The 14738-nt window shown below is 47.2% G+C and overlaps 1 protein-coding gene across 2 annotated transcripts in view; it reads right to left on the reverse strand.

Moving 5' to 3' along the window:
- LOC138567063 (uncharacterized) overlaps positions 1–14738 on the reverse strand; it is a 211260-nt gene that overhangs the window by 45573 nt on the left and 150949 nt on the right. For both annotated transcript variants that reach the window (XM_069644903.1, XM_069644902.1), the window contains exons 2-4: positions 9774–9951; positions 1836–1991; positions 700–836 (exon numbers count right to left, since the gene is read on the reverse strand). In XM_069644903.1, the coding sequence (XP_069501004.1) occupies positions 700–836; positions 1836–1991; positions 9774–9951 (471 nt within the window). The remainder of the gene's footprint in view (positions 1–699; positions 837–1835; positions 1992–9773; positions 9952–14738) is intronic.

Below are 14738 nucleotides of genomic sequence, written 5' to 3' on the forward strand. Positions count from 1 at the left end.
CAAGGCTCATCAAATGCGGAAGGGAATTGGGAAAAGAGGCCTTCTTTGGGTGAATTGTTTGGACTCTGCACCTGTATTAGTCTGTAGGCTTGCAGTAGTAGCCTACTAAAATCAGAGGGCCACAGAGTTAAAGGTCCCAAGACGAGGGGAGTAGCAGCATCCCTCACAGTTACAGGATACCAAGGTACGAGCCCACACAAAATGCAAAGATCACAATGGGGGACCATGGTCGGTCTTAAAAAAAAAAAAATAATAATACAGTAAGGGAGAGAAAGAAGAAAAGAATAGAAACAGCAATTAAGGAAAGAAATATTGAAAAATAGAAAAAAGGAGAAAAATATTGACAGGGGAAAAACTATTCAGATAGAAGAAAGAGAAAAACAGAAAGGAAAAAATAGATGGATATTGAAAAAGACTACAAGATAACGAAATGGAGAGATGGACAGAGCAACAATCTAAGGGACTCAAGAAAGAAAAAGGTCAGTGAGCATAGACTAGCAAAGGGAAAAACAGAGAATGAATATAAAGACACGAGAGAGAAGGGAAACTCAGTGGGAGTAAAAACAAAGGAAGACTCAGAATCTAAGGAGAGAGAAGGGCACGGCCATCTCATCATTTTAGTTGGAAACCAGTGAGGATCCCAACAGGTGGCTGAGAACAGGTACCACCACTTGCGGGGAAGAGGGTGTACAACCTCACCTGATTGGAAGAAGCAAGACTCTCTGAAAAACAAGTAGCCCCCAGGACGCAGCCATCCCATCATCCTCTGCGTGAGCTGGACTAACTCCGAGTCAGTGAGATACATGAACAGCCAGTTGGAGAAGATGAAGTCAAAGCTGCAATGTAGAAGTACACAGTAAAATAACAGGGTCCCTACAAAAAAAGATGTCCCCAAACTCCTATCCTTTACACACCTAGACAGGTTGCCTTTATGCCTCTGCAAGCAAAAAAACCTCAAGCAACAGAATCCGCCCTCCCTCTAGACAGCCCCCCAAAATAACCATTCTCGTACCCTGGGCCACCACCTTTGCCCCAGGCAACTGAGGGAACGTGGATACGGTGGGCATTAAATGGAGAAGAAAGAATAGAGTGGACTCTAAGAACTGGCATTACTTGTAATGGCTGAGGGTCAAAGAGTGATGCAAGGTTTGCGGAAAGTAATACTGCATGTTATTTTAAACTAGACTACTTATACATGTTATGTTTTCACAGACAGCGCGGAAGTGTTCGCCCTCTGCCAGATCAGGATAGGACCCATGTCAATGGGTAAAGGGCTTGGAAGCAGCCAAATCCCACTGATGCATGCCCCCATTGAATACCCATCTCACAACTAGCAGCAGGTATCCCCACACTCCTGCAACAATGAGGCCACAAAACTCGTACCCTTCATAAACCGGAAACTTTTGCCCAGGGCACCACCCCAATCTGAAGCCAGAAGAACCTCCAACCAAACAAGCAGGGCCTGCGCTAGGGCAAGGCAATGCTAGGCAGGCTTTCGTGACAGTCCCAGCAGAAGGAAGCAGAGAGAACCACAGTCACTTAAGAATGCTCCTAAAAGCAGCAAGTGCAGACCAATCCTCACCCGGCTCAGTCTACAATTGGCATCCACAGACTAGGTTTAACAGCAGTCTAGGAAGCCCTCGAAATCCTGCCCCAGAGAGCCACCACCAAAATCACTGCCCCACCGGAACCCGCACTCAGGCAAACCGTTCATTGCTTAATGGGAGCCTATACCTCTGTGTTGTCCTTGGCCCTGGAGTGGCCTCGGTCAGTCGCGCCCCATCCACATGTCACACCACCTTCTAGCCTAACCCCCTCTGCCGCCTTTCACTCACCTGTCTCTTGGCAACTCCAATTGGGCCACATCGGCCTGCAGGAAAGTGATGTTGCCACGCTGACCATTATCCGCTTGGTTCTTATCTAGAAAGTTCTGCATGAAGTCCACGGCAGTCACCTGGCTGGCGAGCTTGGCCAGATGTCCAGTGAAGCGACTTTTAGTGGGAGATAAAGAAGGATGAAACTAATGAACACATGCTCCTCGTCATCGGCTGGAGTACCACCCGTCATCACAGTTCAAGACTCAAAAGGGCTTGAAGAAACACAGCCCAAGAATCACCAGTGAAGGCCTTTGTTAAAGCCCTTTATGTTCATAACTGAATGAGATTCATGTTTGGATGGCGGAGGTGAAATGGGCGGAAAGAGACCCACATTTCAGCAATAAAAGACGCACAAACCTTATGCGACCACCTCTTACCCCTCCCTCCTTCCTTCCTCACTAATCTAAAACCCTACAGTGTGTAGTGTTTAACCATATTACTAGCTCCCTGGAATCTAACAGACACTACGACTCCTCCCTCCAATCTCTGTTCCGAAGCAAACATTCCATGGAAATGGCATCCACTCCCGTCCCATGGTCCTCGGCACTCCACACTTCCTCGATTCTCATCCTCCCCAATTTCTCTGCTGTCTTCAATATGGTCGATCAGTTTACCCTTCTACTTACCCTTTCCAGCACGATCACCCACATCTCTGCCCTTAACTGATCCCCTCCTACTTATCAGACCCATCCTTCTACATCTCATGGAACAAGGACACCTGTACTCCCCCCCCCCTCAAGTAGCCCACTCCTCTTCACACTCTACACCTCTTCTCTTGGCAAACTCTGGTCTTCCTCTGGAGTCTCCTATTCCTATTTGTGGATGACACATCCTCTTTCCCTTTATTTGCCCCTCCTCCCGGGTATATGTAACTATCTAGTTTCCACCCATCACTTGATGGCACTTACTTGTCTAAAGCTCAACGGCGAGACTGACGTCATCTACCTACCAGCTGCCAGAGCCCCACCCTTTCTCTCTGCTATCCCTTCCTCTGACCTCCTCGGGCCATCCCACAAGTCTCGCCATCTTGGGGGCCTTTTGACCACCAAAACCAAGCTTTGTCAATTCCTTACCTTCACTGCCACAGGTGCCTAAATAAACCTGCAGCGTATACGCCAACGTCATCTGCCCATGCGTCACTCAGCGCTTTACTAGCGCCTTGATTGCCTCTCTTGACTACTGCTGGGATTGTATATCACCGACCTAGCTAGGGAGTAACGGAGCTCTGCAAAAGTAATCTGCAGTTCAGAGAGATGGGTCCAAGGAGAGGTTAGTAGCTTGGAGAGGTTCACTTGTTTGCCCCCCCTCAACAACATACAAAATGTTGCTATCTGTGCTCTCTACACACTTGCACTCCCCTCTTCTAACTCTTCCCAGTGCCTTCATGAAGGATGACCTTCCATGGACTGCCAGTACCTCTTCCAATGACTCTTCCTTGTTTACAAACCAACTTGCCCTCCCACGCCATCCCTGGCTAACGTATACTCCGTCTACTCCCCAATGCCTTCCCAAGCCCTGCTTAGAATGTCAATAACCCCAGTGCTGCCTCCAGCTTCCACCCGTTCTCCCTTCTCGCTCCCTAGGTTTGGGACTCGCAAGCCTCTTGGCACGAGTAAAGTTGCCACTGCCCAGACCTTCAAGACTACTCTTACAAATCCCCTCCAAACCAGGAAGGGGGTCTCTGAGCCATATCATAGCACCACCCTCAACTTCTATGAAACAGGAATGTAAATAGGTCTAGGCCTTCTCTAGCCCCATCTTCTACACCTCGACCTCTCTATTTCCACATCTCTCCATACCTCCTGTCCCTTTCTCTCGCTCCTCGTCCTTCTCTCACGCCCCACCTTGCCATATTTCTTGCTCGTCAGACTTTATACCTTTCTGGCTCCCTGTTCCTCTCACTGCCACCTTCTCTCTCTCTCTCTCTCTCTCTCTCCTCTTGCCTTCATCTAGGCCTGTCTCTCTCTTCTCTGGAAGGTGCTCTGGCCCCTTTAGTCTCTTTCTCATTTACCTTGCTTCTCACTCTGGTTCTCCTGTCCATCCCATTAACCCCGTTTTCAAGACAAGCTGGAGTAGACAGACAGTTTAAAATTTGTTTGGGCAGAGTTCATTCTTGGTTATTCACTCCAATTGATCTTCAACAATCTTCTGCAAAATACTAAAATATCCCACTTATTATATTATTTATTTTATTTTTTACATTCATAAAGTGCACAAAGCAGCCCTCAGGCATTGTGGTGCTGTTACAAGCAGGGCTTACTTAGTTACGTGAAACAGAAGGAGAAACATAAGACAGCCTGTCTGTGGTTCGTGGATACAGTGAACCTAGTACCAGACAGATGACAGTTAACTGCAATGTACAAGATGGACTTTCCGGCTCAGTGGTTACAGGGGAACCGGAAAGAACTAATATCTGATAGGTCAGATATTTGGGTGTCCCTAGCGGTTTAATGAGTGCAGGCCTAGTGAAACAGCATCGTTTTGAGGGCTTTCCGGAAGGACATGTGACAGGTCTAATTTCTGAGGGTGTTTGGAAGGGCATTCTATTGTTTAGTAGCAATGAAAGGTAGGCTGGCGCCACCTGCTTTGGCCCTTTGAAGGTGGGGACGTTCAGCTGTTTGGAGTAATGCAATCGCTTGGATCTGGAAGAGGTGGCTCCGACACCTTTTTCGGAGAGATGGGGGGACTGAGCGCGACGCACTTGTGGGTTATGGCTAGCATCTTAAATAGGATCTGATCTTTGACGGGGGACCAGTGGGGTGCACGCCTGGTATGGGGGATATGCTCTCTTTTAGGTCTGTTTAGGGTGGATCTGAGTGCATGGTTTTGAATTAGACTAGGCATTGAACCCAGATCATTTTGAGTGCACTTCTCGGATACAGGGTGAATGCACCTCACGCTGCAACTGCAGGGAAAGTCTTAGGTAAGAGAGAAAGAGATGGTATCAAACACAAATCAAGCTTTGCCAAAGCCAACATTTTTGGCTTTTGTCAAGGCATAGAATAGGCATTTGCCATGCAGTGTCATAATGGTGCAACCTAGCCATAAGATGACAAGAGCTGAAAAATGGTGTTAATGGCTGGGCATATGATGAAGATGTCTGCCAAAAATATATTGCATTCCTTAAACATTTTCAAAAATGTTGACTTTGCCAATGCTGGTTTTTAAGAGAACTTTGTAGGTGTCCCGTTCATTCCTACAAAAGACATAGCTAAGAGCACCCTGGGTTACCGGGTTGGTAACTGGGAGCTGATAGCAATGATCACCTGTTCCAACCCATAGAAGGCATGATTATTGCTTAGTTATTTGAATGTTTGTCCAGTGCTGGCCCAGCCAGGGTCTGAGTGCCTTGCAAAGTGTCAATATGAGCAAGAGAAAAGGTTACAATATGTTCAGGGCAGGATAGGGAGATGCGGACAGAGGACAACTTGAGAGGTGGTCTGACTGAATTTGGGGTGGAAGAGGCGTCTGCTTTGAGGTGTGGTTTGTGCCTGCAGGGGTGAGAGGTAGAGGTATTCTGCTCTGGACGGGTTAATTTTGAGGAAATGGTTGGGCATCCAGGTGGTGATGGCAAAGAGATCGGTTTTGAGGGTGTGGAAGTCTGAGTATTCATGAAACTGAATGCTGTGCTTCCTAAATGTTTGTCCAAGGGATTCAATATATAGGTTGCAAAGCGTGGGAGATAAAGATCCTTGTGGGAACCAGCACTTGAATGGGGTGAGGGTCTGATCAGCAGGGAGGCATGGAGACAAAATGTGCCTGTCCATTATGAAGGAGGTGAACCAGCCGAGGACGGTGCTGGAGTGTTTCATCCTGTGGGGTAGGATGTTTCGGAAGAATGGTGCGGTCAATGGTGTTGAAAGCTGTAAAACGGTGTAGCTGTGTAAGGAGGGCTGTGTGTCCTTTGTCAGTGATGTTGTGCAGGTCCACCAGGATGTGAAGTGTAGCAGCCTCGCTGCTGTGGCCGGGTTGAAAGCCTGATTTGAAAGGGATGAGGTGGTTGTTTAGGATGATTTGCTGTTGGAGTTGGCTTATGATTACACGTTGAACGTTTTGAGTCAGGTATGGCCGAATAGAAATGGAACAGTGGTTTTCTGGGAATGTGGAGTTGAGTTCTTGAGGAGGGGGAGAGTTGTTCTGTTTTGAGTGTGGAGGGGATTGTACCATGTGAGAGACAATAATTGCTGTTTGGGGTGCAGTTTGGTGTGGCTTGAGGTGGCCATACACCATCCTGGAAGTGTGCTGGCTTCGTTGTCACTATGAGGATGATGACTGTCTTGGTTGATGGAGTTGAATGCGTCCCAGGTGTTGGAAGGTTCAGGAGTAGTGAGTGGAAGAGGGACTGCAGGGGCGAGGGCTCTTCAGAGGGTGTGTATTTTGGAGTTGTAGCAGTCCACAAAGTAGTTGCATACTGAGGTGAACTGAGGAATGGTAGATGTGGCTACCTAGTGTGAGGGATAGGATGAGATCCCATTTATCATCATGGTAACGTGCCTGGGAGAGCAGGTTGAATGGTCCTTGGATTCCGTGCAGGTTTCACGACTGGCAGAGATGAAGCCTGAATCGCAAAATCGCCGGAAGGGCTGGTTAGGGCAAGCTGTCTGTCAAGCTGTCTGTCCCCCGGTATGCTCTTTCTGTCTGGGGGCTTTGTCAGTGTACCTCGTTTGTTTGTTTGTTTATTCATTTGTTAAGCACACCAGACTCGTGAGTAAAAGGGCGCAGTTATAAGGAGATGCAAGACTTACAAAGTTGCGTATACACAGGTTACAAAAATTTACATAATAGCAAGATATACAGTTTTTTACATGAATACAGGATATATACAATGTACAAAATAAGACAAAGAAAGAATAACCAATGAAATAAATAATCAGTAGAGACTGTACAGAGGATAAATGTGCCACGTGGGGCCCTTTTCAGGATACTAAGCTCCCGAGTGGATCACGATGCGCAGGGTCTTCAGAAATTAATGCAAAGGTTGAAATTAGTACAGAAGTCCGCTGTTGCTGCAGGATGACCAAGTCACTAGGGAAGTGGGCAAGTCCTCTGAGGGTGGTGGGAGACTAAGGATCCGTAGCAGTGATATGTTTAATTACATTTTTCCTGAAATGTAAGTAGGGTTGGTCTGCTCTCAGCTCCTGAGGCAATGAGTTCCAACTTTTAGCTGCCTTAACAGTAAAGCTGTTACCCCCCAATGGTGGTGAGCTTATATTTAGGAATAGTCAGACAATTAGTATTCCCAGTTCTAGTAGGTCTGAGAGAAGTTCTTCTCTGAAGTTTATCTATGAGGTAGCTGGGGGCTGCGTTATTAAGAGCTTTATGCGTCAAGGAAAGCGTTTTTAGTAGTATTTTGTTAGATGTGGATAGCCATTTATGTTGACGTCTCAAGGAGGAGATGTGAGTTTTCTTATTTATGCCCAAGGCTGCTGTTAGGGCATTATTCTGTAGTGTTTGGAGCTTTTGAATGGTAGATTTGTTGGCACCACTGTAGAGGGCAGTGCAGTAGTCGATTCTGGAGAGTATTAGAGCTCTAGCCAGGATCAGACAACTATTGTCAGAGAGGAACGGTTTACCAGCTCTGAGTAATTTGCAGGTGTAGGCCGTGGCAGAGGTAAGGGATTTGACCTGTTTATCAAAGGACAGTGTAGAGTCCAAGTAGAATCCAAGGGTTTTTACTTCCTTGGAGACTTTGATGGTGTTACCATCAATATTGAATGATGAATATTCTTGTCCTAGTTTTTTGATATTCGCCTGCGAGCCCAGAATTATAGGTTCAGTCTTATCATCGTTCAAGCACAGGCCATGAGTGACCATCCATGCTTGGATGATAAGGTAACCTTTGTTCACTAAACCCATGTCCGTACCGTAATCCCCAGAAAGTGGGAGGAGAATCTGAGTATCATCTGCATAGTTAGTGTAGGTGATACCCAGCTGTTCCAGATCGTCGAACAGTGGCTTAGTGAAGATGTTGTAAAGGGTGGGCGAGACGCAGGACCCTTGGGGAACACCACATAGGATGGGTGTAGGGTCGGCAGCTGCTGAGGGGGAGAAGACTCATGGTTCTCTCACTGAGGAAGGACTCAATCCATTTGATGGCACCCGTAAAGAAGTGAGCTGCAGAATCAAGGTGCCGGCATAAGACCTTGTGGTTGACCAGATCAAATGCGGCAGAGAGGTCAAGTAGGAGCAAGAGTCCTTCCTTTGTCTCTCAGCTCGTCTATTTGGGACTTTAGGTCGATTAGGGCTGTCTCTGTTCCGTGTAGTGGGCGGAAACCAGATTGTCTGTTGCCTAGTAGTTTATGCAATTCCAAGTGTTTTTGAATATGAATGTAAGCGGCTTTATCCAATATTTTTAGTAGAAATGGGACCGTGTTAATGGGCCGGTAGTTCATGGGAATAAGAGGATCTAGTGTCTGTTTCTTGAGGAGGGGTAGCACCCAGGATTGTTTAAGGTTAGCAGGTATAGTACCTGTAGCAAATGAGGCATTTATCAGTTAAGTTATGAATGGGGAGAGTTCTCTGGCAGCATCTTTTATTAGCTGTGCTGGGCAAATATCGCCTTTGAGGGCTTCAAAGATAGGTAGACATTTTAGAAAAATGGAAGGTCGTATTACGAGCCGATGGTGACTCGGTAGGCAGGAGAGTGTTAGGCGAGTGCTGTAAGTTCAAAACTTCTTTTTTTTGTTGAATTTTATTTGGAGTGTGTCAATTTTATTCGCTAAGGCATGTTGGATGTCTGTACACCAGGATTTGTCCTTAGTGCAGACATCAGGAATAATAATTGGTGACTCTAATTCTTTGAGTATGCAAAAGAGTTCTTTCATACTTGAATTTGAGTTAGCAATGCGCTCGTCGTATGAATTGCGTTTTGCCTGGCAGATTTCCTTCTTGTAGTGTGAGGAAAGTGAGGTTAATTTGGCTTTGTTCTCGCTGGAGGGGCAAAGTCTCCAATTGGTTTCACTTTTATTCTTTAAGGTGCTGAGGTATTTAAGTTGTGGAGTGAACCATTTGTTTAAATGGCTATTGGTTTGCAAGGCCTAAGTTTGATAGGGGCAATTTTATCCAGTGTGGTAAGCATAATATTGTTAAATTCCTGAACTAGGCTACTAGGGTCAAGATTTTCAGGTAGTGCGTTAAGTGTGGGCAGAATGGCAGGGATAACTTTCTCTACCGAGATACTTTTTTTACTTCTGGTTGAGCATGGTGGCGCTAGTGGTTGAGCCAGTGGAGTAGGTCTTATAGTGGGTAGGTGAAAAGAGATCAGAAAGTGGTCTGTCCATGCTAATGGCAGGATAGATTAAATAGTAGCTGCGCAATTAAGGTCCACTATCCAGTCCAAAATTCTCCCTTTAAGGTGGGTAGGTTTATTGACTTTTTGGGTGAGGCCTAATCCTTTGATCGTATTGGCTATTTCAGTTGCGTTTTTATCCATTTGGTCATTAACGCCTAGGTTAAAGTCACCTGATAGGAGTAGTTGCGTGGTAGGTTTAAGGTTATTCATAATTATATTATGCAGGTCTTCCTAAAAGGAACCAAGAGGGCCAGGTGGTCTATTTATAAGGTGTATAGTAAGGGATTGCGAGTTATTTATCTGAATTTTGGCAGTGAGCGTTTCACATGATTGTGATAGATAGGTAGGGACTAGTCTGAAGCCAAGAGCAGTTTTAGAGATAATAGCAATACCGCCACCTCGGGCATTATCACAGTCTTGTCTGACTATGGTGTAGCCATCAGGGATAGCTAGCATAAGAGCAGGTCCTGCTGCATTATGGAGCCAAGTTTGTGAAAGCTTGTTTGGTGGAGCCACCTTGTGAAAGTCCATCATTAGCAAACGGGAGGGGGGAGGAGGGAGGGGAAGCCACAGGTTAAGGAAACAATCAGCAGCCGGCTGCTTACCCTATCCCAGCGCCCAGCTCCAGCACCCTTTGCCCGTCGATGCTGGGCAGCATGTTGATAATCTCAGGCTTCTCTTCCTCCGATAGAACACGCCCGCTGGAGTCCAGCATCATCTCTTCCACGGTAGCAGCACGCGAGTGCTCTTCCCAGAACTGCGTCATGCTCTGCCGCGCACTTCCTACATGGGAAAGCAACACAGCACAAAAGTTAGAGGCAGGTAGGTGGGGTGGCGATATATAACACCATGCGTACAGATAGTGCACTCAACGTATTCCAACAAGTTAACTTCTCCAATGGGGCCAAGTAGCTGAGTTTCCATTCACCAAAAACACAGCTACTCAGGTCAAGGAGTAACTCTGTCCCCCTAAAACTTGAGTCTCAAGCAACATGCTAGCACAGGGCTAAACGAATGCTTCACAGAGTTAAAGGAACAGGTAAACTCACGCCCCTCCCTCAGGACAATTGTAAAAACCTCTACCACAGAGCTAACAACGTTGGTCAACTCGAGTGGCCTCCGGTTATTCTCCCAGTTCTCCACCACTGAGCTAATAGTGTTAGAGAACCCCTAGGCAAACAGGCTCCCCACCCAGAGCTCTAGCACAGAAGTAAAGGAGCCGACAAACTCACTGATCCTTAGGTTGCTAACAATTTTTAAAATTATATTGACTGTTTTAAAGAAAACCTTAATATAGCCGCACAGTATGAAAAAGACCCAAATAATTTCATGATATGCCTTACAAATGTATATGAACTGATTCTGCATATATAACAGCCTACTAATTTCTTCAAATTAATTTCAATTACCTGCTAGAATTCAATATATATTAGGCGCTAGACCTCCCTTTTAGAGTGACCACGGCTCATCTTCTGTCATTAGAACATATTGTTTCATAGACCATGGAAAACGGTTCGACGTTTATCCATAGGCAACATTTTAACCGTGCACTTTGTTCATGCACTTTTGGTAGACTTGATTTTGACTGATTTTTTTTTAAATGGGTGGTCCCCACGAAAAACCCTCTCTAGCCCACACTCCTACCCCTTCACTCTCCCACCCTCACCTCTGCATCTCCCATCCATACAAATCCCTCTGCATATACAACATGTAGGTATGTTTCCGTACTCAGCTGATGCAATTTATCAGTGTTAGGTTGCCCTCTGCTGGCAAAGTGCACCAGCTCCAACAACAGCTATCATTTCAACATACGGATTCAATTTACACAGAATGAGGACGGTTCTGCGCAGTCACCTTCTCCTTCCACTATCACAAACATTCGGGATAATTTCAAGCTACTTCTTTCCAGCCCCACTTCTCTTCACACAGGGCACGGCGGTTCCAGTGTCAATGAACAGTTAATTCCTGTCTCAATGTTTCAGTCTCCAATAAGCAAAATGTTGTAGGATGAATGCCTCCTCATGTGCTAAAACTGACAGTAGGTGCTGTAATTATGCTACTATGCAATCTTATGCCATCACAGGGACTCTGCAATGGAACAAGGTTGACAATTACGCATCTACAAAGACACATCATAGAGGCTTGTGTGATCGATGGAACTTAGAAACTGTTCTTATACCATGAAGCGATCAGTGCTAATTCCTATATTTAATAAGGGGAACAGAAGTGACTATGAATTACCGACCAATATTTACCTTTAAGACATGCTAGAAAGCTGTATGTTACGCCGGGAACAGCTAGTGTATATGTAATAGGTCGATTTCGACCACAGAATAGGAGTGTGCATCTCTACTAACAACAAGGCTACTAACCAACCCCAAAACTACTAAAAACCTCACCACTCCTCACACACCTCTCACACTCTAACCACACCTTTTAAAACTACAGAAATCCACACGCACTTCACCACATCGTAACAACAAACACGCCACACTGACCCACACACCACACGATGGACTCGGAATCCAATACCACACCAATATGCTCGGCGAACGTGTTAACTGACCTGAAGCTGCCAACAGTACTTCTCAGCTCCCTTGCTCTTCTCTAAACTTTGTCCTACTAACACGCATAATCCTAACCTACTCACTTTGGTTTAGATCCGCCAGAGCGCCAGCAGGATAGTTTGCGGTACAAATATCCTTTAACATTAACATAACAAGTGCACACAATTTAAATGACGTCTACAAGTAGACATTTGATGTTGAAAACATGCCAACTTTGAGTACTTGGCATGAACTAATCAGATGTTTTAACAATCCCATGGTAAACAAGTTACAATCACATTAATCTTCAGTCATTTCCCCCAATTGATTTAAGCAGAATTTTTAAAACAGATGTATTTTATCTGGGCAAATAAAACATGTTAAATGAGGTTGCCAATATATTTGCTGAAAAATATATTGTTTACCCAACGATGTTAGTTTTCATTGCTCAAAACACTGCATACTCTTTTTTTGCTACATGCAGTGATCACAATCTGTACAACTTACTCTGCTGCCTTTTTTCTAGATACATATCATAGGTTTTGATATCTGTTATAACGTCAGCAACGAGCCACAGGGCTCATGCTGAGTCACATGTTGGGGAGTCACATGCCTTAGCATCTGTCCCATACTAATAAAGGTGCCAAGCGAGCTTCCGCTCGGCAGTTGCAGGCTGAGCCTCGTGTCGGCGTGTTCCTTGCAGCCACGAGATGTGTCTTGGACAATGGGACCACCGGGCCGGGCCGCCCTGCACGACAGGGCATCCTGCATCAGTGACAACTGGCAACGAGATGGGATCCATGATGCATGAACCTGCACACTGTTGCCGGCCTCGCCGGCTTGCACAGCTTGGATCACATACCATGGGGGAGCCTGGGGGAGCCTGGGGGAGCGGGACAGGAAAAGGAAAACAAAATGAATAAAAGCAGCTGGCTGAGGAAGAGGAGCGGTGCAGCTAGGACCGCCGCTGCATTGATGTAGATCTCCCGCTTGGGGGAGAGGTGGGGAGAGGTGGGGCGTATGTGGGGACTCGGACTCCCCATCGCAAGATCGCGTGAAGGCCTGCGGGAGAGTGTGTGGAGTGTTCGCTGCCATTATGAAGAAAGAATAATGTTCCCAGAGTGGAAGCAAAGAAGCGTCCCACCGCTGCATGGATGTTGGGAAAAGTACATTTATACAATAAGGCACTCATGTCTGGGGGAGAGGTGCACTGCCTCAAGTAAAGGCACTCGTATCTGAGGGAGAGGTGCACTGCCTCAAATAAAGGCACTCCTGTCTGGGGGAGAGGTGCACTGCCTCAAGTAAAGGCACTCGTATCTGAGGGAGAGGTGCACTGCCTCAAATAAAGGCACTCCTGTCTGGGGGAGAGGTGCACTGCCTCAAGTAAAGGCACTCGTATCTGAGGGAGAGGTGCACTGCCTCAAATAAAGGCACTCCTGTCTGGGGGAGAGGTGCACTGCAGAAAGAAGCTCTTGCCTGGGGAGATTAGGGTCCCATGCCACCTCATACATATTAAGCTCCTGCCTGGGGGAAGAGGCCTGGGTGGAAAAGGGGCAGCTCGGCAAGAACCGACGATGCAGTGGCTTTCACAGGAAGCCTAAGCCGTGACCCTGTCTATCCTTGCGCAGGTCATGCAGATGGGTACGTACGTCCCCAGGACCTCTAAGTGGAGAAGGGTTGTGCAGCAAGAACCGCTGCCGCAGTGGCTTTACCCCAGAGCCCACAACAGCGACCTCTCACCTGGGGGATCCTGCAGTTGGTGCAACCTGGACCACAGCCAAAGCAAACGCCCACCTGGGGGAGACAACAACGATGACCTGACTGCGACTCTCCCCTGAGAGAGTGCTCATGCGGTCAGGCAGAAGGTGAGCCAGGAAAGACGGCACGGCCAAGCATGCCACTGTCAACTCCTGCCTGGGGGAGCATGGCCACGGTATGGCCCTTGCGGTTGCCGTACCGAAGTGAGAAGACATGGAAGGCCCTGACTGCCGCTGCAATGCTTGGGCTTCAACCCCAACTGGAGGGGGGGCCCGGGCGCGGCCCTGCCCGCTGCTGTCAGCTGTTCCTCACCTGTTGGGGGACTCAAGGAGAGTGTCCCCCCTCTCCCCACATCCTTATGGGGGAGAGCAGGCTCAAAAGACTCCAGACTGTCTGCCGCAAGGAGTAAGCACCACCAAGGCCGGCCGGAGAGACCATCCTGTTGCAATGAGTGAAGGAGGCCTGTAAAGACCCGCCACCGGCTCCGTAATGGCAGCCTGTATGCTCAGCTCAGACAGAGCAGTGGCTTGCTGACGAGACGAGAGCCTATGTGGCCCACGGGATCCCAGGCTCGGCTTTGTCGGCTAGGGGAGCGCCCTCCACCTTGTGCGAACTGACAAAGAGTGACTGCCCTGTGACGACCTGCCAATGTGGCCCCAGTGTCCCTGGCGTGGCTTTACCTGCCAGTGGGGCGATCCCTACTCTTGTGTGGACTAAGAATGAGGGGCTGCCCCATGACCAGACCACCCTGCTGATGTAGCCCCGGTGAAGCTTTGCCAGCTAGTGGGGCACTCGCTACTATTTGCTGCAATAGTAAAGAGTCAACGTTCCAAAGGTGTGGGTTACAGGCCAATGTATATATGTGTTTATAAGCTAATTCCATGAAAAGAAAGCATGCTTACAATGCAGCGATACCGTAAATGTGCTACGCTTAAAGTGGACTCAGTAGTAATGTGTACTGGAAGCTATGATCCTGTGCATGATTTTCCGGCTTAAAGAAGGCCCAGTAAAATAGCATGTCATTAGTGCTGGCCAGAACTGCAAGTGGGTCAAGTAGTTACCACCACTCATTGAGATAATAAACGGAGCCGCCCAAACATTGGTAGTGGACTCCCTGCAAAGGGTGTGTATAGTCGTGTTCTAGAATGACCCACGAGTGCAGCATGAGTTTTAGCGGCCTCTGTAACGCATGCAATGTGATATTGTTGTTATTGTGTGTATTGTTTGTTTTTACCCTTGGCATGGGATGTTATGACGTCAGCAATG

This window comes from Ambystoma mexicanum, chromosome 2p (genome assembly GCF_040938575.1).
Source record: "Ambystoma mexicanum isolate Mex_15411 chromosome 2p, UKY_AmexF1_1, whole genome shotgun sequence".
In the NCBI taxonomy this organism is placed as follows: Eukaryota; Metazoa; Chordata; class Amphibia; order Caudata; family Ambystomatidae; genus Ambystoma; species Ambystoma mexicanum.